The 26,288-nt window shown below is 34.8% G+C and overlaps 2 protein-coding genes across 3 annotated transcripts; one reads left to right on the top strand and one right to left on the bottom strand.

Moving 5' to 3' along the window:
* The first annotated feature begins 17 nt into the window (after positions 1–17).
* Positions 18–9,458, top strand: LOC117330545. Of its 2 annotated transcripts, none has more exons than XM_033888940.1 (4): positions 18–165; positions 1,783–2,013; positions 4,958–5,722; positions 8,140–9,458. In XM_033888940.1, exons 2-4 carry the CDS (start codon positions 1,791–1,793, stop codon positions 8,460–8,462), a joined length of 1,311 nt encoding a protein of 436 aa, XP_033744831.1. In that variant the 5' UTR covers positions 18–165; positions 1,783–1,790; the 3' UTR covers positions 8,463–9,458. The 2 variants fall into 2 exon arrangements, with proteins under 2 accessions (XP_033744831.1, XP_033744839.1); XM_033888948.1 differs by having other exon boundaries at positions 7,851–9,458.
* Positions 9,459–10,002: 544 nt separating this feature from the next.
* On the bottom strand, positions 10,003–20,447 carry LOC117330538 (transmembrane protein 104-like). The gene is made up of 10 exons (XM_033888927.1): positions 20,237–20,447; positions 19,379–19,500; positions 18,799–18,880; positions 17,834–17,912; positions 16,789–16,841; positions 16,539–16,569; positions 15,848–15,947; positions 15,097–15,214; positions 14,808–14,901; positions 10,003–14,584 (listed from the first exon to the last, which is right to left on the bottom strand). Exons 1-10 carry the CDS (start codon positions 20,279–20,281, stop codon positions 13,818–13,820), a joined length of 1,491 nt encoding a protein of 496 aa, XP_033744818.1. The 5' UTR covers positions 20,282–20,447; the 3' UTR covers positions 10,003–13,817.
* Between the last annotated feature and the right edge of the window lie 5,841 nt (positions 20,448–26,288).

The raw sequence follows: 26,288 nt of genomic DNA, 5'->3' as shown, positions 1-26,288 counted from the left end.
ACAATCACCTTTACGTCAATCAATTATAGGGAACGCCCCCTAACAACGACAAAAGCGTGCTTGGTGAATATAGTGTAAATTAGTGTGAGGAATTACGCCTTTTGCTTATTCTGTCGACGGTTGCAGTGGCAGAAACAGGTTGAAAGGGTGCTCGAGGGATGTGAGGTATGCTCCCATCGACATTAGCCGTGCCGTCAGCGTTTTATTTGATTGACATATTGGCATGTGAATGTGTGATTATTATCACGTTCATAATTTATAATCTAACCTTGCTTAATGAAGTATATGGTGTTGTGTCCATTTAATATTGATGATATACTACAAAATGTAATTAAATCTAGAGGAATATTGGACTTACAATATACCACAAAGTTATGACGACTTAGTTGATTTTATATGTATAAGTGTTAGATATATATATGTGTGTCCTAGTGATATATATATATACATATATGTATATATATGTCCCAGTGATATATATATATATATATATATACGTGGAGAGAGCAGATTTGTGTTACATATGACGTACTTGTTGTCTGTCTAGAAATGTGATCCCTGTCAATCAATGTTAATTGGCTATTCAATAAAATCTCATTCATGGTCGCGAGTTCTTCTGATTAGGCTTGATCGACCAATCATTAATAAAACAATACACAAAATAATCAGATAATATTTTTTGATTTGATACGATAACCTGTTGATCGTATAGCACGAGTCCCTGTCATGGATGATAAATTTACGTGAGCCACCACAGATAAGTATATATATATAATGTATGACGTAACTCTTTTTAAAAAGTCCAAGATATTGTTTCCACAAGGTTATAACTCATCTTCATTTCCAGAATAGATGGATGCATATGAAGATGATTTAAAAAGATCTACATATGTATTACAGGTTTGTTTTTTTCAGAATACGATATGATATGATTGGTTTTCCACAATATATCGATTAGATAAATGTTGATGTTCAGTAGATAATACGTCTATTAGATTAAATTTATTTAAGATTAAAAAAAAATTATTTTTGTTTTCAACAAATTCACACAATATGATCAACGTTACCACAACAAGATATTCGCTAGTTTTAAAGGCATAATACATCTTTATATTCGTGTAAGTTTGTAAAGTACCGTGACAGCACTCACTGGTCTCGCTGCAGTGTATATTATTATTAGTTCTAGAACGTTTCCAATAAAATATGTACATGGTTTTCTACGTGTACATTGTTATAGTACATATATGCCCTTGTAAATATTGCACGCTGGTACTGAAGAGCCATCGATAAGACAATGCATTATGAGCATGTATATAGATCTAAATGACATGTCATAGGATATCAGAATACTTTGGGTTTCCAAATTAATGTGATACAGCGAATCATACAGGCAATATCGACTTGTAAACTTTATACAGTTCTTTGGCATTACTATATCACCAACTACATTTCAACCAGGTTTGTTTTCTTTCGATTTATGTAGCGTAGTTCTTATATTTTTGTTTTTTGTCTTCTCGGCCGATCTACATTTTACTGGCAAAATCATTATCTCATCTGAATCCTTAAAAGGTGATGACTGTGTAATCAAATTATTGATATGCCTTTTTACTTGTCGACCATTTAGCGCTGATCTTTAATCAAAGATTTCGCAGTTAACAGTTTGTTAATTTTGTCTCAATCGTAATTCAATTATTTATCACTTCCGGAACTGAAAAAAATAAAATAAAAACAAGATTCAACTCTTAAGAAGATTGAAATAATATCATTAATTATTATTTTCAGCTAGCAAGATGGCGACCGTACAAGCAGCGTCGCCAGTAGATCTGGCGGAACTCGCCAAAGCTCGGCGGACGGAGGCAATGCCAAAACACTCCCTGTTTGGGTCCACTCTGGAGATACACAATCAGAATGAGATGGACCAAATACAGAAAATCGATATTTCGAAGCCTGGCAAGCAACCCCGCAGGAAAGGACGTTTCCAACTTCCAGAAGAATTCCGTTCTCAATTGCAAGGTTTGTTACTTAAAGGGGACAATCCAGGAGACATTCAAACAATAGATTTTAACCACGGTGTTGGCTAGACATTCGTGAACATTTCTTTAGCCAAAGAATAATAGACTCATTGGATAGTTTACCAGACAGTGCCGTTGATGCAGATTCTGTATTTAAATTCGAAATCATTTGAAAAGGACATTGGACAAATAAGCGTTTTATCTAAATTACAATTCTAATTCTTATCATCACGCTAACTGCACCGAAGTATTTATATTTATGAGTATGTGTTGTATTATTAAACATGATATGTATACATAGGCTTTCAGCTTGTGCCCATCATTTAGGCTACTAAATGCTATTAAAACTTTAATTAAACAATGTTAACAGTGGGATATTAAAATATGCAGCTATATTTTGTACATCTTGTAATCACATTTTATACAGGAAGTACCCCAACATGATTCACAGTCCAACTTGACATCATTGAAGAATTCTCAGTTTAAAAAATCGATATACTTAGGTCATGAATTATTTTCATTTTATACATTTGTAAGCTGTCTACAATGGTATATTTCCGAAAATCTATGTAAAAGTTATCATATGATTAAAGCCACTTTTTTGTATCTAATTTACCTACATTCTATGCCTGTTGTGACCGGAAGTTATCCGAAAATGAAAAAAATAACAGTTCTTTGTTCGACTACCTGTAAAATCATATGAATAAAGTCACTATTTTGTATCTAATTTACCTACATTCGATGCCTGTTGTGACCGGAAGTCAGCCGAAATTGGAAAAATAACAGTTCTTTTTTCGACTACCTGTAAACAAATTAACAAGATATAATGGCATCAAGTATGCAGGGTAATAACTAGTATTTCTCGAAAATGAGAGATGAGACCAGTTATTAAAATAAATGGTTTCTGTCAAAAACTAAGTGTCAATCATTTTAAGATGTACGATTGCCGAACGACAAACAATGTACATGTGAATGTTACTTTTACATAAGAATTATAAGTAATATGTACTTTAAATTGGAATTAAGTAATATGCACATTACAAATTATCTATATAAAACTGCACCAATCAGTGTCTACGACTTAGTGATGGTAGGGTCTCAAATGTTAAAATCCAGAAGGGAATTCAGTAAAAATCAATGGGTCTGAAGGAATGTTGAAATAATAAATGAGAAGTTCATTAACCTTGTCATTTCATGAACATTGTTATATTTGGATAATGTACAGTTTTAAATAATACGAATAACTTAAATTTCTGACTTGGATTGTGTAAAGACCGATCATTTCCAGTCTCGCGTTTCTTTTCAGAGACTGATATTTTTGGTACATGTAAAAAAAAAAATATGTAAATAAGATCAAATCCGATAATTAAGGAAACAACAAAGACTACAGACAAAACACACAAAAAAAAAAAACACAAAAAAAACGAAGCCATAATTCAAACTCCGAATTAATCAAATTTACGAGGGCAAATTTGAACAGAATATAGATTTGCATTGAGACTCCCGACAAATTACAAGGAGATTAAGACCAGGTACTTCGGAAGAGTGAGCGAATTCACTCACAATCTGAAATAAAGGAATATAATATATATATATATAGAATCAACTGGAATATGTAAACACCGCAGGTAGGGGATACAGGATGTTGCTATCTAGAAAGGAAAACTTAACAATTAGGCAATTGAAATCATCACGCTTATCATACAGCTTAATTGTAAGTTGTCTCTCTTAGTTACGTTGTAAGTAAATTCGAGGAAAGCGGCTGATGTTGGAAAGTCTGTAGTTTCCTTGATTTGAAGTTTTACAGGGTATGTCCGATCGACATGGTCAAGAAAGTCTTTGTTATCTAAAGATATGCCATCAATATTCCTATTGGTGAAATTGAAGGACTTTGCTATGGTCTGTTACTTGTTCTGATAAACTCTCCAATTTGATCAGTTCCGTATGAAATAAAAAACAAATCAGCCAACAAAGGACAGTATGTCAACAGCCTGTTAGAAGATCCCAAACACAACAAAGATGTTGTCAATTAGAAATCTTATCATTCTCGCGATTTCATCATCGCAGTTTTACGAAAAATGCTCTCATATAGTTCACAACTTTGTGCTTTTATCGCCTTTCGCCTTTCTTGGAAAGAAAGCTCTCATTACAAACGAAGGCGTTCATTAAGTCTGAAATATAGACGTATTAGACCTATGTCTTATACGGACCTATTTATCATGGTATAATTCAATATACATGTATGCACACTGCATGTTCTTGTTTCGAGTTTTCCCACTTGTCTTTGATAAATTGGTCTTCAGTTGAAAAAGATAATACATGTTTAGACCAATGTATGTATGATATTGGATAATAGAAGAGGCTGTTTATGTCGTTGTAGAAACACAGACATACATGCATTCTTATATTAGGATAAAACAGTCGTTCCGTGTCATTGCGACTACCATGTATTGTAATAGGCCGACGAAATACGTCACAATTCTTGTGTTATAGAAGGCAATCGCAATCCTTAAGGTATAGGAGGCAATGACCATGCCTTCGGTATATCATAATCAATTAAACCACTGACACCATTATCCAAAACCTGATAAGCTTGAACATTTCTTTCCATTAAATATTCTTAGTATGGATTTAAAACGAAATTATTGAAAAATAACAGATAATTTTAAACAATAGAACACGAGATTATTTGATGTCTTGTTACTTACGTTATATGTTAAAGACAAAAGGCTTGGCAATTAATTTAAATTTAAGTGGGTTTTATTCTTTCATTGCCATTTCAGCTAAAATAGCTCTAGACTAACAATGCATATAAACTATGAACCGAAATGTGATCTATTGTTTTAAGTGTTATTGATCGAGTAGGTTTAATTAACACCGTTCAGACTAAGGATTGTTTTTCTACTGTCTGCCAGATTAATACCACATATGTTTTATTTCAACAGAGTATAAAGTCGTGGAAGCAACGAAAGAAGAAATAGAAAAACAGAAAGAAGAAATATCGAAGACAAAAAGGGCCATAGAAAACATGGAATTTAATGCGTTAAATTTTGATTCAGACAAAATCAATCGTGTGCCTCAGAGAGCAGAATCCGGTCGATCGCCATTATCCATGTCAGATAACGCTGTCAAATTTGCCAGGGAGATGAATAAGATTGGATTAAACGACAGAAATAGTTACAACAGGGACAAATATGGGCATAAAGCCCCTGTACATCAGTATAGTCTGTGTGGCGACATTTTGCGGCCCGGAATGGAGACCGTAAGACGAGAAAAAACAGAGTATCCGGCATTTGTAGGCCACAGTGAACGACACAGAAAGGCTCCAACCGGAACTCCACGTCACGCCTCAGCAGGTCCTGCCGAACCTCGTAGCGTCGTACCACTGCCACCCAATATACGTCACCAGTTCGGTAGTCGAGTTTGTGATTTTCTTTTATCAGACGAGAAAAAAGTTGAAAATACAGTTAATGAGCAGAAGTTGAGGAGACAGCGGCTCTTGAGACCAAGCAAACATCTGGATATCCCCGATATGGATAAAGAGTTAAAACCAGAATACGAAATGCTCGGAAATGCCATGCGCCAAAATATTTTCCCCGGTTATACGATGAACCACAAGAAAAGCATGACGAAGTTAGCCTACGATGACAGCGTGCATCTGAGGAGGTACCCTGACCCAGACCAATGGCGTTATCAAAGAGACGAACTCAGTAAGTATAAACGTGGTCTTTTGTAACCTCTAGACTGAGTTGTCGTTCACTTTAGTAAATGCAGTGAAAGGGAATTCAGTGTAGAGATTGGTCTTTTTTGTGTTTGTGACCTTACTGCTACTTTACTAAATCTGTTTTGTTGTTGCTTTTTTACTTTGATTCTATGTATACATGTATATTCTAGATATACATATCTAGCTTCAGGCTTAATACGGCCATGTTTTGTGAATGTCACGGAATACTAACCAAATTATACATATTCCCTGCTGATAAGTAAATGATCGCCATCCTGGCATTCATTGCTGCGTGTTACATCCCCAGTGTGAACAACCAAATCACTCACTTTGTAGACAATTGTAACATTTTACCCACGGCCAAATGAAAATATTTCATGTTTTGTATTTGTTTCTATCTTATTTTCATTACACTTACAATGTAATATTTTCGCCAAATTTAGTCTAACTTGATATCAATTCATGATTAGATTTATAAAATTATCAATATTGGTAACAATAAATCGCCACTTGCTAACCAAGTAGGAAAGCAAATAAAAGGATATACGTTATTTTTATTTGGCCTGAGTATTAACACACATACTCAGATTGAAATATTGACGAGAATTAATTGCACGATGTGGTCAGAGTTTGATATATTTTTCGTAGTTGAATTGAAAATAACAATAAATGAAATTTAGTTGAATAGAAATAGCTACCTTTCGGAAGCATTAGCATTACCAAATTGTACATTAATGTCCACAGCATTATCGGGAGTCGTGTCGAGTATTTGTCTCATTTACGGAATGTTTCCTAATTGAAACATCGATTATCTGGATTTTTTTTCAGTATATATTTACAATATTAAGCATTTCTCTATTGCTGCAACAGCAATTTTCTAAAACTTAAAAGTCTGGTATTAATATTGGCATCCTGGCCCCAGTTTCATAAATATTCCTATGTTATGTTGAAAGTTGAAATTTTCCATGGGAAAGTATTACTGCAACAAAATTTAAGAACAGCACTTAACTTAAATTCCCCCTTCAATCCAATAACGTTTTCCAGTGAAATATTTATAGTTGATGTATTTCCTTATGTTAAGTAACGTTGATACAACCAAGGCCTGAATGATGAGATTTCTATATTAATTTTACCGATTGGACGGAATTGAGCACTTTAGATTATCTCTGATATTTAGGTCGGCATGACAACCCATTAAGTATAATTCTGAACAACTTTACACACACTGTATCATATTGGTCAGTAGGATCACGCAAGGTCACTGTCACAAATCTTGGATCTAATGGTCAGACCTAACATGATATAATAATTACCTTAACTAATGGTGAAAAATTAACATTGCATGTGAACCAGGAGAATGAGTGTCAGTCGAGATCAGCTAGGTGATAATTCCAGATTTATACCGGACAGGCTCAGTTAACGTTGAAAGCAAGAGGACAAAGAACAAACCATTGTAAAACATTTAAAAGATCATAAAGGTGTTCATATAATGATTGGGCACTGGTAGTATTTGAAAACTCGACATGACTTAACGTTACGGGTGATGGTTGATGCCATATACCAGCTTACTCCTGTTTATTATAAAAATCTAGGTATAAGCAGAGTTGTTGTTCCTTACAAGCCCAGTCAAGTGTCAGTGATGTAAGCAACGAACGGCTGTTGGGAGCGAATTGATATAGAGAACATACTCAGTCCGTTATACAGGAATAGTCACGAATCTAAACACATTTGCTTTTGAGTTGTCTGATTTCCGGAGTCCGGATTATCGTGTTTTTACTTCAATCCTCGTCATGGTTTCGTTTCCCGTAGATATAATTTCTTCCACACATTTGGGCGTTTGAGATTTCTCACCATTAAAAATTAATTGTAACCTGTTCTACTTCACAATCTTTCCAAGAGGTAGTGAAATATTTTTTTCCTCAAAGACATCTGGAATAAAGTTGACGAGGTTCTCAAATAACAGCTCGCTTAACTATATTGATGGAAATTCCATTATAATTCAACATGAAATCTCAAACTTTCAAACCTTCTAGTCACTTAATCGTTCTGTTTGCTTGTTTTAAAACTGCTAATATTATCATCTACAAGATCCTTTCACTTCTCCTCTGTTTTAGGTACTTGGGCAGAACATAACGTTCTTCAAACGAGGATGAAAAAGGCTTGGGAAGCCTACTTTTTGGAGACACTCGCTAAGAAACAGCAGAAAGCAGCATAGATCTATATTTATATAATTTCTATTTTGAAGAAATTTATATACAAAATGCATGTTTCAGTTAAGTCATATAAACAATACATAACTGAGAATGTGTCTGTTTATATTAATTTGAAATATTTTTGTGTTGCACCTATCTTCCATCATGGCACATTAGGGACTACTTTCGTACTACTTTTCCTACATATCAGGTACATGGGCGGAGCAAAATATTCTGTATGAGCGGATGAGGAAATCGTTTCGGGAGTTCTTAAGTTCTATGCCAAAAGCGGAGAGAAACTGGGAAAAGGGATCCACCTCAAAGCCAAAACCTAAAACAGCTCCAGTTCAACCTAAACCGAAGCCAAAACCGAAGAAACAGCCTACAAAGTCTAAACCGGAAGAGCCAGCGTTTGAGGAAATAGTTTTCAAAACACCGCCAATCACTCCGCCACCACCTCAACCGGAAAAAGTGGCATTAGCGCCAAAAAAAGAAAGAGACCAAGAATTTTGGGACCTATATGATAAAAAGTGAGTTTTATTCCACCAGTGGGAGACAATTTTTTCACGAATTAGGATACATGGTGCTTGTTAACTTAAAGATATGTAACATCACGCCCGAACACGGAACATTTATATCAAAGAAATATGGCTGTGTTTTTTTTTTCTTTTTCTTTACCTGAATATATATTTATTTTAATTATATGTGCAATCATTTTATTCACTCTTTTATTTTTACACAGCCAATGTTTTGCCAATAAAGGCAGAATATCCGTCTATTCATTTGCTACAGAAATTGTTAAATCGTCGATCACATTCAGTATTATTATATACATGTGTTGTAGAAAAAAGTAATACCCTGTATTTGATAGCCACTGTAAAAAAAACTACATAAATTAACACTAGGATGTAAACACCTCGGCCCGTCAAGGATCAGACTCAAATAAAACCTTAACGAAACTGCATTTTTTTCAGTATCCGAGATACTATAGAGATATTATACGATTGCGTTAGTATATTAATGCCCTGTGCTATACTACGCTACAGGCGCTTGTGAACTAGAAATTATTTTTGTTGTATAATTAAGTGAATGGTGCACCAATCGGTTGGTCTTTGTTGTCCATGCTTTATCGGCGACAAAAAATTTCAATTGTTAATAATCGTACCGAATACTTTCAGGCGGAATCTTATAGAAACACCACGATTTTCTTGTTTTCGATTGCATGTGCAAGTATGTATGGTTAAAGTAAGATATATTATACATGGGTGCCGAATGGCTGCATCATATTCTTTTCTTGTTATGTGTTCTGTGAAGTTTGTGTGTTATATGTTGTGTTTTTGAATACTATTATCAAGTACCATGTATTTGATGTTTTGGCCAAAGTGTATTTGTTAGGTACTGAGCATTTTAACTCTCTGTGATAAGCATTGTTTGTGATACTTTTTCATATTATTGATGACTCTAACCACACATGGCTGAGAGTTTTGACTTTCCGTGTCATATGCAATTCAAATTATACCTCGTGTTGTGGAAAACCATCTTTATTAGCTTCATAATCTAAATTTCAAAATTATAATATATATAAATAAGTTTATTTAAAAATTTCTCGTACGATAAATTAAACTGAAAATAATCATAGTTGAAAAGTCAAAATATAAGCAAACATTTTCAGACGAATTTTAGATTTTTGTAAAATGGAATATTTAGGAAAATAAGTTATCAGCCAAATTTCGACATTCCCATAACTTTATTTAAATACATTATTTATATATATTCATTGGCGCCAGTTCCACAACATTTTGACTTAAGTGAATGAAAACTCCTCATTCTGATTTTGCATTCTGCATATGAGCGACTTTTTATTACCTCGTATGCCTTCTATATTTCTCTACAATTCAGAATGAAATAAAATATATTCCCCAAGATCACTGATTCTTGTTTTGAATTGAGCAATGTATTGTATAGTGTATGTTTCCAGTAGAAACACGTGGTGCTGTAAATTATTGTATGACAATTATTAGTAATGTATATATAGCGTTATATGTAATTTTCAGGAAATACAATAAAAAAAAGCTTTGTATCATACCGTTTATTATATAAATATTTAATTTCTTTACTTGATACCGATAGACAATATAAATACTATCGCACAAAGGCAAATTGATTTCTCTTTTTGAACTGATTGTCTGCAAATGCAAACTAATATAATTTCATTAAATAGTTTACAATTTTAAATATCATAGAATATCATATTATCTTCAACATTTATTTGAAATATATATATTTATACATGTATATATAAATATTAAAGCAGTGTTCTTGATTTACGGCAATAAACGTTTTCTTTAAGGTCGATCAATGTTGTGCAACGTTACAATCATGACGTCATGAGTTTGGCCATGACTACAGCTATAACAATGACATCTGAATTTGTTCTAACATTAAAAATTAGAAACCAGAAAAAAAATAATAAAAAAATCGTGTTTTAAAACTATTCCATAAATAAAGTATGACTATTAGCAATAAAACAATGTTATATCTAATAAAAAATCATAGCATTAAATCTGATAAAAATAAAATGACAGACATCAGAGAATAAAGAATGTTATATAACTATTGTCAGACATTAGTTATAGAACTATTGTCGAACATAGTTACATCCTTATTACCAGACATACAACTACATAAGTATTACCAGACATACAGTTACCTTATTATTACCAGACATACAGTTACCTTATTATTACCAGACATACAACTACATAGTTATTACCAGACATACAACTACATAAGTATTACCAGACATACAGTAACATAATTATTGTCAGACATACAGTTACCTAATTATTACCAGACATACAGTTACCTAATTATTACCAGACATACAGTTACATAATTATTGTCAGACATACAGTAACATAATTATTGCCAGACATACAGTAACATAATTATTGCCAGACATAGTTTCATAACTATTCTCAGACGTACAGTTGAATAACTTGTCAGACTATACAACTACCTTTTAGTTACATACGTATTACCAAACATACAGCTACCGTAATAGTATTACAACCACAATTAAGGTAAATGTGATGCGATCTTTATTAAATGTCGACATCTGATTGACTTAAGGTAGAAAAAAAAACTTTATTTGGAGATGATGGTCGGTCATTCTTTACATTAGTACACCAGGAAAAAATCTCTCGTTTGGAGAATGCATTGACATTTTCCTATTGTAAAAACGGATATACTGATATAATGATAAGCATTAAACTGCTTTGGATTTTATATTCGTTTTAATTTACAGTTTTGAAGGCAAACGGATTCCACGCTAAATATAACAACAAGGTAGCTAGTTTAATGCTGAAATGTACATTTCATTTTGCTGTCTTATTTAGATTTTTCGCGGTAAACAGCACAAGTCGTTCACCACCTACGTATAAAGCGTTATCCTTTAGCTCAAACGCATAAGATCTAAGATAAATATTTACAAAAGCATCGTCCATTTTGATAGATATTAATATACAATGTGTATTACAAAAACGCAGGAAACTTAATTTATTCTTGAATATTACAGGAAAAATGGTAATTTCGTTTGATAAAAATCGGTAAAAAATTAACGGTAAGACAAACAGTCGAATAAATCTCACATTCATGTGAACTCGAACTGACCCGATAGCTGTAGACGCGCATCTGGTAAGCGTGAGGCAAAAGATATTGAACACTAACTGAGCAGAAAAAAAAAAACACCTATTCATAGAATGTCAAAATCGACAATCTTTTGTAGCATTTTCGTATGTACACCTGTACATGTCAATATTGGAAAGATCATAATTTGCGGAACACCTCGGTATCTTTTCGTTTGCATTTGTTAGTTGAATATTTAACCAGATAATTATTTGTTTCTGAACAATCAAAAGCCATGCGAGATTGTCTATTCATACTTCCACGCAAAGAGCTGATTATATTTGAATAAATCGCATTTTAGTGCATATTACACTCGTGGTAACCTTTGAATTAAAGCATGTGAAGCAGTTAATTTTAGGTCAACGCTTTCGCTTCTGAGATATCATCGATGCAATATTAAATAGCTTAGATTTCCATTCGGCTGAAATCTATCGTCAATAACTCTTCAATTACAATACTGTTAGTAGAAAAATAAACTGCTGTAATGTATTTTTCATTCATTTATTTAATATGAAAGTATTTTCCCTGAAAACTGCATGGACATCATTTTTACACATGAATATCGTAGACCTTATGGCTTTAAGCAGAATTCTGACAGTCAACTCTCCCCATAATTACAATGACCAGGAAATGAATGACATTTAATCACACGATTTTGCTACCGAGTTCATATAACGGCTGTTTGTAACTTGACCAAACCGGGTACCGATTTATCTAGAGTAAAGTACCCGCCAACATACATTGAAGCGGTACGATGTTAAAGACAGTTCGCACATTTATTCGAATCCAGTCAATATTCTTACTTCGGTCAGTTTGCATATAAATATTGGATACGTTCACATTAAAACAGCGTCTTTCCCTTGCATTAAATGTTGATTACTTTAACAAAGTATTTCATTTATCGTTGCATGGCAATTTTTCAATTGGAATGCTCAATAGGAAAACTCTTTCCCGATTACTTTTCCAATGCGTAAATCTTATAATCAAAGAAATAAACATTTTGGTTTTTTTCCCCACACAACGTGAATTGTCGTTTTCATTTACATTTTGTACAAATAGCATCGATGAATAACCATTTAAATGGTTATAACATACATTAATATCCACTTTGGTGATCATCTAAAACGAACATCGTTCACTACCAGAATTCAGCTTGGGACTCTTCACGACGAACGCGTTCGTTCCGGTGGAACGCTGCGTTTTCTTAATCGAAACAGCTGGTTTGTTCCGGTCAATGGAACATGTAATGACAAATTATCAACCACAACATCAAAATGCTAACATAAAACACAATATTACATATATAGGCATCACGTTAATCGTTGTCCAACTACATAGGTGCGTTTTAAACCAAATACATGAACATATATGGGTTTTGGCACATTGGAATGTTTGAAAAAAACTTTTGGAAATGATCACGCAAGGAGACAGTTGTAAATTGAAAGAATAATTTATAAAACATATCCCAGTAGGGATGCCGGCCAGTCCATTGATTCCACCTGGTGACAGGACTGGCCAGTAATGCATCGATCCCGTGTAATCAAGGGTATCATGCATGTTAAATTGATAGTAAGTAGTATCTTTAAGCAAATGTCACTTTTCTTTCTTTCTTTTTTTTTCATTTATTTTTTGTTTGTTTTATTTTTGTTAAACTGATTTAAAAAAAAAAAGAGGCCAAATTGTAACATAGCTACACAACCTTTAGGAACTAGCTGTCGTTTCTCAAACTATCAAAACGGCTAAAATGATGTGTTATGATACCAATGGAATAAAACATGCTTTTCCATTTGTAGTAATGGCCTAGGCCAGTCGGTTCGTAGTGTGTCTGCATCACATTGCATTCATACCACAGCAAGAAATCACAGTTCAATATTTATACATGTATAGGAAGCACGTACAAAATAAGATATTGTGAAAGGTAAAATTCCGACACAGATATAACGTATAAACTTAGTAAAAACATAATTAATTTAGAACTAAACTAATAACAACATTATGTTACATACTTTTCAAAGACCCGTAACATTTAAGATTAATATTCATAATAAAATTAATATTAATTTTCAGTGCAGCATTAAAACAAACCCCTCCCCGTAATACATGTATCTGTATTTACTCCTCTTTCGACGGAGGAATCATTTCCAACATAAGAAGTACCTTACTTTGAATAGAATATTTCATCAATAAGACTAAATTGAATACTTATTTACCAGTAATTATATGATTGACTGTTACGATAATCATACATACTGTTGCCCATGTATATGCGAACCATATCCAGACTCTGTGTTTGAATGGTGAAGTGTAAGGATTCTGCATGGTCGGCATTTTCTCGCTCATTTCTTTTCGAGCAAAGTATACTAGGGCTGCGGGTATAACATATTGTATTCCTGCGCCTGCGTATGATCCCGTGACCCCCACAAGAAACTCCACTTTACTTGTACAAAATGCAATGATAAAAGGTGGTATTATGGCCCCTAGAGGAAAGACTATTCTGTCTACAATCCAAGGGTATGGGTTCGAGTCCCCTTTATAAAACATTGTTTTAAGATTATTTCTCAATGTGATGGAAATAATAGGGAAATTTGTACTGAGAGTAAAAACCGGAAACAAAGCGAGAAAATATTGGATCACTACAACTTTTGTCACTGGTTCAGAGGTGTCACACGGATCTGGTAGAAAGTTCAATGTGTATAAATCATTGAGCTTGTTGAAAGCAAATATTCCTGTGAATGAAATCAGAGCGTAAAATCCCAGAATAAGGAGAAAGTCTAATCCAATAAGTTTAAACAGTCCTTTTTTGTTGTTGATTGGGGTGACGAGACTTGGGAGAGAATGGTGGCACATGAAGGAGTAAACACAAACACCAAAAAGATTCGGTAATCCTGAGAAATCTGCCGCCTTAGGGTGACCTTGACCTTGACCTTTGCTCAATCGAATAACTGCGAGGACGACCATGGTCCCGAAGGCTGAAAAGAAAACAAGGCTCTCATTTTCATAGCATATAATTTAGAATGTTGACTGTCCAGATGCACGGCATTGAAAACCAATAAACCTGTTTACACAAATTAAACTTTTGAAGGACAATCATAGTCTCGAAGGATTGATGATAACGAGACTTTCAGTTCTATAACGAACAATGAAAAACTAGTTTTTAAAATAAAATGCATTGTATCCAAAAGAATATCTTACCAAGCCACCGCATCACTGTTGTGAAGAGCTGAAGATACTTTGTTTTTTGAACATTAAAGAAAACAAAGGGGCCTCCGGTCACCAGAAAAATTGCCTGAAGAGAAAAAAGGGAGCGAAATGAAAAACGATATCCAATGATGGAATACATCAGACCGAATTTCATGTAATTACATATTATGGAACTTGAAACTTGAACTTAAAACTCATGCAAAAATTGTTTACGTTAAAGCTTCTATCATTTCAGCTCAATTATATTTTACTTCTCGCATATGAAAACTTGTCGCCTCACCAGACATATCCTATAGGCTTGACCCCTGCTGACGTCTCTACCCTCCCAGCACGTATCACTGTCTGTCAGTTTAAGGGACTGATTACATGCCTCTGTTGCGTTTGGTAGTTTATAGGTGCTGTGAAAAACAGAATGTAGTGTACATAATACGTAAACAAAAAGTCCAGGGATGCATGTTTGCAGTTTTTGTGTTCATGTCACATGAAGACGGTGTCCACAGCCATATGATCAATGGCGTTTTGCTTTCATTGTGCCGACATACATTGTCATAGGAGAATGGCACCCAACTTGGTGACATTATACTGACAACGGACTAACCCGTCCTTCCAGCTAACTTTGGAGCCGAATGTTAAGCTAAGTTCAACAAGAACAAAAAAAGCCAATCAACTTCTGTCGCAAGGTACTTGACATCAAGGCCAATAGCGTGGCACAAACAGATGCATTTTCCGCTTTCTTGTATCCTACAGATGGTATGAAAGCTAGTTCCCAATTCTACAGGGGGTTCCAACATTAGTCGCTTTCTGTTTCATATTCTCAAACGCCAGCACACAAGGATCAATTAGCTCAATTTTATACAATCCATATGAAATATTAAGATGCATTCACTTGTAAAATATAAATCAAAAAAGTAATTTAAACGGTTTCCAACCTTGCTTAAATGAGGGGAAAGTGCTGTGTTAATTCCTTTCAAACTAACATGGCATTGTGAGCATACAGATGGCATTCATCCTGACGGGCGACCTTGACCTACCATATGACGTCCCTGAGTGACACCGGTACCGCTGCTGCATAAATGGCGAGGTCTCCGTACAGGTAGAGAACCATACACAGGTAGAACGCCAACAGACCCCCTGCGACGCAAATGTTTATTACTAGTAATGAGATATCAAAACATTTCAAAATCAATCAATGTCGCCTGTCATTTGCCAATGAATTTTACAAGATATTGAAAAAATAAACTTTATTTATTTTACAACATTTACAAAACAAGTTATATCTTAAATATGATGGATGGAAGCGTTGGAGAGAACTAACTGTGGGATGAAACCAGGATAGTCTAAGAAAACCCACATGGCAAGGTTATATGCATTGTCGGTGCATATGATGAATAATTCGTGTTTAATTTTATAGAAATAAAGGTTGGGAGTAATGCTCCACAGCGGTGGTCAGTTTGGTGCATTTGTTCAAATATCAATTTAATAAGACCGTTAGTAACTTTATCCAAAACATATATATTGTATATATATTTCATAACGTTTAATTTTTAACAAACAAACCTTTATAAATCAATTTGTTTGATCATTCCATTCGATTTATACTACTTCGCACTTTATATTCAACGATCAAGAGCGGGAACTATTTCTCTAAATGTGAATTGTATCAACATGTCTATAAAAGCCGGTGTTGGATTTTGAAAGAAAATGAATATATGGTGTACTTACATTTGTTGAAAAACATTCTAGCCATCTGGCCCTGAAAATGAAATGAAAATCAAAGTTGATGCATGATGATCACTTGATGCAAAGTCTTCTAGCCAATCAAAAACAATGTTACAAAAAATCAATGCCACTTTCTACGGGCTGAAAATATAATTGCTTAGTCTGCTTGGCTCGAGCAGGATTACATTGTAAATCAATTAAACAACCAAATGCCTATGAAAGAGCAAACTTTTATAAAATAAAAACAACTTACTAGTTCTGTTCTCTCTGTCATCTCACATGGATTCGTAACCTGGTTACAAGTACCTGTGTAGAAAAAGTAGTCGAGCTTACCCTTCTAAACAGCTTGTCGTATTATCCCTGTATATTTTTTAAGTGTCACCAAGCAAATCTACATTTCTGTTTGTGTTTCCTTTGCTTTGTCGATTTAAGTTGTGTTTTCATTTTAATGTATTATCTGTTTATGCCGTATACATCAATGGATGTATATTAGTAGTTTTATATCACCTACCGGCATTTGGTTAACTGGAACAACATATAACTCATTTTAGTATTTTGACATCAATATTCATGTTATTCATGTACAAATATGTACTTTTCATGTTAACATGTTATTGATTGTTTGATACATACATTACACAACAACTTTTCCCATTTGTTCTTTATTATTTAAAACCATTGTGGAGTTCCGAAATATTCAACTCGGACGTTTTATTTTTACCTTTTATTTCACATACAAACATGTCAAACTAAATTTGCAGCAAACATTAACAGATTTTTTATGATAACCTTGAAAATTTATTTACATTATACAAAGGCATAGCGTTCATCAATAAACCGAAGTACATGTACATCCCATGCATTAGTAGTTCCTTAAGTATTATTTAGATGTGTGTTGGTGTTATGACTCCGTATTTAGAGCATTATTTAGAGTACACCCACGTGCACATGTTTTTGTGTCATGATTCCGTAGGTACAATTGTAAGAGTATTATTTGGAGTATACCCACGTGTTCTGACTTCGTATTTAGAGTATTATTAAGAGTACACTCCGCAATGGTAAAACTACTAAGGTCACTCCCTATATTCTGATCTCCATTGACATGGCTCAACATTTTTACTTCTTAATAATGGCCTTTTTTCCTCTGACAAATTACTTCAACGCTCATCTTCCCAATAAAAACATGACATCCACATCTTCTTTTTTATGTTATTTGGGGATAACGAAATTTGTTAAGCCAATCAAAACACGTGATTCAACTTTAAATCAGAATAACAATACAACATTATATGTCTTACCTTGCGCACTTCGCTGCAGTAATGGCCTTGAATCATCCTCATCTCCTCCATAACTCACTTCCGGTATGTTGACAGGTGGCTTGTAGGTAAAACAAACCATGTCGTATTAACGATATAAAGTTAATATGAACCTTAGACCTGATGGCGAACAGTACCAACAATATAATTCTAAAGTTAATATTAACAGTGAGCCAGATGTTGTACTGACAAATTATTCATCATAACATGGCAATGCTTATGAGAAAAGAGATGGTGTGTATGAAGTAATAGAATGCCGTTGATTACCTGAATAAAATGTGTATTACATATTAACAAAATTAATCAATTTACCATTGAATCTGTCACCTGGTGAAAACTCTTCCTTTGATCTATGCCTGCTTAGTTGTTTTAATGTCAGGTCTTAAAATTAAAAACTCTATATGATTTTAGTTTTTATTTCATTTTCATTTTTCCAACCATCTTTATGCAACGTGTGACTGTGGTATAATGCTGCGATCTTTATACTATTAACATCTGTATTTCCGAAGCCCAGCAGAGAGCAGTAAAATAAAGCAAGCAACTGGTTTAGGGTAGTAATGTAATCGGACCTGGTATACATGGTGTGGTTCTAGTTACGGAATTTTATAACATTGTAACGTGACCTGTCATCTTAATTATGATTTTGATTGTGAGGTCATATGGGACTGCTATGAATATCAAAAACCTTTAACTTTTCTAGAAAGTTTATATGTGTCATCCTGCATATGTAAATATTAATCTTTAATCTGCTGATGTTTTTTTCTGGCAGACTTTTTGGGAGAAATGTATAAAAAAAATCCATTAATACAGCAATTTAACCTACACTGTTAATTCCACCCATCTGCAACATTAATGGAAATTATTTCCTGAAATGTTAAGTGTTCTAGTTGGACTTTAAAACCTTCAGTACAAGGGTGAAGGACACAGCATTTGATTCAGACTCTTACCACGTGTGCTTGACCAGCGTCTTGTCTGAGTTTTGCATTAGCCCATCCCATCGTCTCTATTACAAAAGACACGGTCATATTGCTGCAAAGAAATTTTCAAAAAAAATGTCATGGATTATCATCATATAAATCTAGTAAGCGTAGCAGAAGCATCCATTTAGACACATTTTTTTCTGAACGTGTATAACTTTGAAGAGGAGGTCTATGACTTTGAGGAGGAGTTGTATGACTTTGAGAAGGAAGTGTATGACTTTGAGGAGGAGGTGTATGACTTTGAGAAGGAAGTGTATGACTTTGAGGAGGAAGTTGTTTAATATTAAGTTGTATCAGCATACGCTGTGTAATTTATCCATAAATGTTGTGTTACAACATAAATATAGTTTTAGACGAAAAAATAATCCATTGATTTCCTGCATTTTTAGTGAGTGATTTACAAATATCGTTGACTGAAACGTAATGAGCGTTAGAACTAAAACATGAATTGCTGTATTATTTCAAGTAACACAATAGACACAAAAAGGTTTTGTGACTGTGTAAGAATTTCAAAACAAAATGAGCAACTGCAAAAATTGTTACAAACCTTACGAGTGCAAGTGCGATGACAATGAACAAACTCAGTAGCCATCCAGCAGAAGCGAACGCACTTGGCATGGTAAGGGCTCCTGTGCCTACGATCAGGTTAAAAATGTAGATCAGGCCAACCTGTCCGTAAGAAAATTGTCAGGATTACAAATCCTAATACAGTGGAGTAATTTACCAAAGCATGACAGGTCTTACTTTATATAAAATCAACCAGTTAATGTTTTTGCATTCCGTTAAATAAGTCTATCTATTAAGAATACATGGAAATAATTTGCTTCCAACCACAGGGGGAAGGTTAAGCATTCGTTTTGATATGTGAATATTTGACTTTTCAATAGTAGGTTTTATATTATAAAGGGGTGGTCAGACTGAAAACTAATTAGTTTCAATTCATAGAACGTTTAATTGGGCGAAATTCCTCTTCGGGTCAACTATGTTGGCCACACTTCGCACTCTACACCTGCACACCACAGGGGCATGTCTTAGTCTTATATCAAAAAGAAAAATAGTCAGAAATGCCTTTAATATACAAGTTGTACATTGTATATATAACGTTACTCTATATCATACAATGTAATGGAATGTTACCGGGAGACGCTTTATGTCGATCGGAACGAAGGGGACATAGTTAAGACTATTCGTACTAATATTACACATAAAAGACGTGTAGTTTGGCCCAGTCACTGTACCAGACAGTAGCACCAAACCAGTGTCATAAATCTGTGACAAGTTGTGTTATGACAACTGTCATGACTGTAAACCATGGTCAGCTGATGATTATCGATGTCCGATCTACCGTAAGTGTACAGTAGCTCGAGATCCTGAGCGTGTATTACGAATTATCATGGTTACTCACCAGCCCCGAGTAGCTGGCACCTGTATCTGTGATACCTCCAGCCATAATGCACCGTCTATACTTCACATGGGTCAAAAAGAACGTTAGTACATTCTGTTTACTGTGTGTACTGTACAGTATATAAAACTGGTGTTTCCGGTTGTTGTCACATGATTTTAAAGCATTCGAGTTACTTCCCTTATATCTATACGGATGTACTCAGATTTTGACCAGACTTGCTCAAGTCAAAAACTTAGAATTATAAAAAAAAAAATATTTTCTCCACTACTCCTAAGTCCTTATCAGGAAGAGGGTATCTATTGCGATCTAACTTCTGAAGACTTTTATCGATGTAAACAATTCACATTATATCGTTACCACTTAGAAATAGCTAGGTTATTGTTTAAAGGGGAGGACCGGCCGCCAACTTGGGATGTACTTTCGGGTCAAAAGGGTACTGTCAAAAGTTTTTCCGCAAAATTTAATTTTACTCTGATTTCCTTGTATTTTCAACATTTTTTCAGTCACTCGCCCTGGCTTCATTCATGGTGGTATTTTCTTGATATTTTGTGTGTTGATAAGAAATATATAATGGTAATTCTGCATGTGAAATACCTATGCACAATACACCGTATGTTAGAAGCAAACAAAAAGTAGCAACAAAATTCAATTCTCCGTGGCATCGTCATGATTCATACACTTAGAAAAAATATCAAAGACCAAGTTTCGAAAATTCATGTAGTAAATAACTTCTGAATTTTCATATAAACGGCAACGAAAATAAATGAAATTATTATGAAAATGAACTTAAAACCAATATCTTTCATCGTACCTACATGTACTTTGGTTAAAATCAGTCTAAAAACAAATTCAGCAAAATTCTTACCAAAAAAAAAGACAACAAACAAACAAACAAACAAAAAAAAAACATTAAAAAAAACGTTGAAATGGTAAGGCTATATACTCAGAAACCCATTGTGCGGACTTTCTTGATGACGTTTACAAAATTAATGTGTGTAGGCCTACTGAACTCGGATATGAAAAGTGTTTGTCAGATCGAGGCATTGTCCATTAGCCTAATATTTCTAGGCGTCTCTGAATGTCTGACACCCGAACGTTTACTGGTCTCAGTGTTTATATCAGACATCTTACATATCTAGCTAGCGGTTCTGTATCTAAATACCATGATGTATAATTCTGGTTTATATTTCTGGTTAGTATTTATAGGAAAACCTATTAGCTCCTACTCCTACTATTGTTGATATAGCAGGGCTATTTTTTTATTATTATTTTTTTTATATATTAACCAGAAGCAGACAGATGTGGTAAAGGTGAGAATTTGTTTATAAAAGTTATTTCTGTTGAGCAGGTACAGGGATAACATATACAGGGTAGGATGAAATGCCAAATACCAGGACTTTCCATGATTTCTAAGAAATGTATAAATCAAGATATAATCCCAAACAAGTCATCGAAGCGAGAGGAAGTTTTCTTGTATTCTGCTATTCACTGTTCCGGTACATACTGACATTTTTGTGGCAACAAATGATGAAAGAATGAAATCTTTACAAATGTTATGAATAATTCATACTCGGCCTTTACGTAACAACTCGACAGAGAATGAACATTGACCCCTATATGTTCACTCCGACACTATATTTGTGCAGCTATTTTTTTTTTTTTTTTTTTTTTTTGCCAAATTATACTGAAATAATTAGGTTCCGGAACTATTTCAACATACACGTATTTGCTACATTGGTGCGCATGGGACCCAGTCGTAACTATGAAGACTCCTGTCATAAAAAAAATTCGTCGACTTGAGCTAGAAGAGTGTACGCACTCAAGAAACACTAAAGGGTATCGCCTTTCTAGTACTGAGAACACGCTGGCCAGACCTTATCGCCAGAGAGTCTAGAGAGAATAAAGTACCAATTCACTTTAATGTGTATGGTAACTCAACTCTCACTATTTAGTCCACCTCTTTCATCCTAAATCAGACTACTCGAAGTAGTTATGCATTGATACTTCAGCAAAATAGTTTTATCTTGTGTAGGATCCTTTTCCCGCCTGTTTTTCCCGCCTGACTGCGTACCGGACACCACATGGAGTGTAAATGACTAACAGAAACTAAGATAGACTAATATAACTACTCGGACAGAACTGGTCTGGTATGGACTTACCTGACAGAAGTGGTCTGGTATGGACTTACTTGGACAGAGGTTATCTGGTATGGACTTACTTTGACAGAACTGGTCTGGTATGGACTTACTTGGACAGATGTGATTTGGTATGGACTTACTTTGACAGAAGTGGTCTGGTATGGACTTACTTGGACAGAAGTGGTCTGGTATGGACTTACTTGGACAGAAGTGGTCTGGTATGGACTTACCTGACAGAAGTGGTCTGGTATGGACTTACTTGGACAGATGTGGTTTGGTATGGACTTACTTTGGCAGAACTGGTTTGGTATGGACTTACTTGGACAGATGTTGACAGAAGTGGTCTGGTATGGACTTACTTGGACAGAAGTGGTCTGGTATGGACTTACTTGGACAGAAGTGGTCTGGTATGGAGTTACTTGGACAGAAGTGGTCTGGTATGGACTTACTTGGACAGAAGTGGTCTGGTATGGACTTACTTGGACAGAAGTGGTCTGGTATGGACTTACTTGGACAGATGTGGTCTGGTATGGACTTACTTTGACAGAGGTGATCTGGTATGGACTTACTTGGACAGAGGTTATCTGGTATGGACTTACTTGGACAGATGTGGTCTGGTATGAACTTACTTGGACAGAACTGGTCTGGTATGGACTTACTTGGACAGAGGTAATCTGGTATGGACTTACTTGGACAGAGGTTATCTGGTATGGACTTACTTGGACAGAAGTGGTTTGGTATGGACTTACCTGACAGAAGTGGTCTGGTATGGACTTACTTGGACAGAAGTGGTCTGGTATGGACTTACTTGGACAGAAGTGGTCTGGTATGGACTTACTTGGACAGAAGTGGTCAGGTATGGACTTACCTGACAGAAGTGGTCTGGTATGGACTTACCTGACAGAAGTGGTCTGGTATGGACTTACTTGGACAGAGGTTATCTGGTATGGACTTCCTTGGACAGATGTGGTTTGGTATGGACTTACTTTGACAGAAGTGGTCTGGTATGGACTTACTTGGACAGAAGTGATCTGGTATGGACTTACTTGGACAGAGGTGATCTGGTATGGACTTACTTGGACAGAAGTGGTTTGGTATGGACCTTCTTGGACAGAAGTGGTATGGACTTACCTGACAGAAGTGGTCTGGTATGGACTTACTTTGACAGATGTGGTTTGGTATGGACTTACCTGACAGATGTGGTCTGGTATAGACTTACCTGACAGAAGTGGTCTGGTATGGACTTACTTGGACAGAAGTGGTCTGATATCACATGGACCACTACGGACCTAATTGATCTACTGAACTTGAAATATCTTAATAAACACAGCTAGTTGTAGTGACATGTAATGTTCTTTACCAATTGCAAAGAAACTGCAAATGGTACACTTTTCACTTGATACAAGAGGACCAGAGGACATGTATCGTTAATATGGCTGGATTTGACCAAATGACAAAATAATGCAAATGTCTATTTCGTCACTATCTTTTTTTGCTGATGTCGAACAATACTTTTTATGGTTATTGCATAGGGATATCAACAGCTTCAAAGAAATAACCCAGAAGCGAAGTTCAGACTCCCCAGGGGTGTGAAAAGACAACAGGGATTGTTTTTATAACATGACTGTATTTAAACGAACTAATCAAGTCCCTTGCGATGGGGAAAGACCCCTGGGCATATTTTTACATTAGGATTGTTTTTAGTTCTTGATACCCAACACTGCTATATATGGTTATGGGGTCAGAATCTCAACGTTTTCAGCCCCTTTGGGTTGAGAAAGACCCCTAGCTGTGTAGCGTTGGACAAGCGAAGTTGTTCTCCAGTTAGGGAAAAAAACCTCAGTAACGACATTGTACATGCTCAACAAAAAGTAGATTTACATATACAACACAGCAAAAAACAAAGCAAACTAGAAATTGTCATGGACAATTTGACGGGCTTTTCACTATTTAGCAGAAATGACCTAAAGGCTTTGTATTTCCAAACATAAAAAACTATTTTAGAACACTTGATAGGTCATCCACATTCTAGTTTTGATTAATCTGGCATCTGAGATATTACATTTCAACAAAGGAGTGGACGAAGGGAAATAACTCGTACAGCCTTGTACGAGTTATCTCCCCTCGTCCAACTAACGTTATATCTCAGATGCCGTTATATATCAGATGCCAAATTAATTCAAAAAGGCGTTCCGCGTTATTGGTAAACGTTACCGAAACACTAAAAAACATGAAAATCATCAGAATAACATTTTGAATCATACTTAAATTTCTTTTTTTGGAAAAAGATTAAAAAATGAAGATTTTCTAAAAATAGACTATTTGACCCCATAGCGAACGCTTTTATTTGACCTCTGACCCTAAAACTTTTATAAGTAAAAGCTAAAGCCAGCCTTTAACTACAAATAACATAATTACCCGACCCCTGTAAAATGAATACTTTTTTAATTATGGGCATTTTAAGCTTTTTAATACATGACGTCATGGCGGCCATCTTGGATTTCAAATCAACTTAAAAAATAACATAACTTGGCTAGGACAATCCAAGGATTATTTCAGCTAAGATTGAGCTGAATGCCACAGGTGGAACCTGAGAAGAAGTTTGAAATGTACACACTTCTCTATTGAAATATATAGGGGGAAATTCAAAATGGCGTACAACAGAAACCGTATGTGTCACAGAAAAACTAAAAACGTCAAATTCATTAGAATTACGTTCTGCATCATATTTCGAAAGAATTTTTGAAAAAGAAGGAAAAATAAAGGTTTTCTAAAAATAGACTAACTTGACCCTCAGGCGAGCTTTTTCATTTGACCTCAGACCTCAAAACAATGCATTATTAAAAGTTGGCCCGAGATTAGTCCTACAATAATATATCTTTGAAATTATTTTAACTGTTACCGTTTTGGAGCTATGGCCACTTAAGCAAAATGAGATATGACGTCATGGCGGCCATCTTGGTTTCTTGACCTACTTGAAGATGTTGCTGTCACCCCTTCAACTCATGCCATATACAATAGGCATAACTGACTTGGCATACCTTTTACCATTTTCCCACAATTTGTGTGACAATATAAAATGCAGAAGAAGAATAATAATTAAATAAGTATTTATATAATAATCCGAATTTTTATGTTAATGACCGTAGCGACTAAACCACAACTGTTCTGAATACATAATGACAAAATTAGATGATCAGACCACACTGGGACATTGTATGATGTTTACTTGCCGAAATATACGCATTTTAATTCCAATCCAAACCGCCTCACAGCTTCGGGTCGCCATCTTTGCGCAAATCAAAACATCTGAGCGTTTGGAAGAGTCAGTACTGCAAAGCTTCTAAATGATCTTGTGATACAAATTTTAAGATTATAATAGAAACGAAATATGGATTTTAAAATAATTTGATTTAAATTACTGATGCTTTAGGTTAGCAAATAGTAGCAATTATTTACAATGAACTTTAACGTTGTACTCAATACTGATCACGATGCTTTTATTTAGACGTTTTCTATTTCTTTCGCTTCATTTCATTTAAAGAATTGTTTTATATTTCCCAGTAATTTCGCGGGAAATGAATTTGATGACGTAGGAAGCCCACATGCTATAGAATCAGGCATCTATAGTCGATAATATAAGTGGAGGTTTGGAGTGGATAACACTTCGGTCCATTAGCTGTGACATTTCGTGGCGTCGGTTATTAGAACGTGAGCCAGAAAACACGACGATAATAAAAACAGAAGACCATTGAACATTACCGGATTATTTTCGCAATTTTGGAGACTAAATTACAATGGAAAGTAACACTGTTTTAATTCATAGCTATCGTATCGTTACCTATATGTAGTTGGGCTAGACCTACTTTCGTTCTACAGTTTACGGATATGGTCATATAAATAATTCATTTTCT

Source organism: Pecten maximus, chromosome 1, assembly GCF_902652985.1.
Source record: "Pecten maximus chromosome 1, xPecMax1.1, whole genome shotgun sequence".
In the NCBI taxonomy this organism is placed as follows: domain Eukaryota; kingdom Metazoa; phylum Mollusca; class Bivalvia; order Pectinida; family Pectinidae; genus Pecten; species Pecten maximus.
This window is presented reverse-complemented; position numbering and strand designations above follow the sequence as displayed.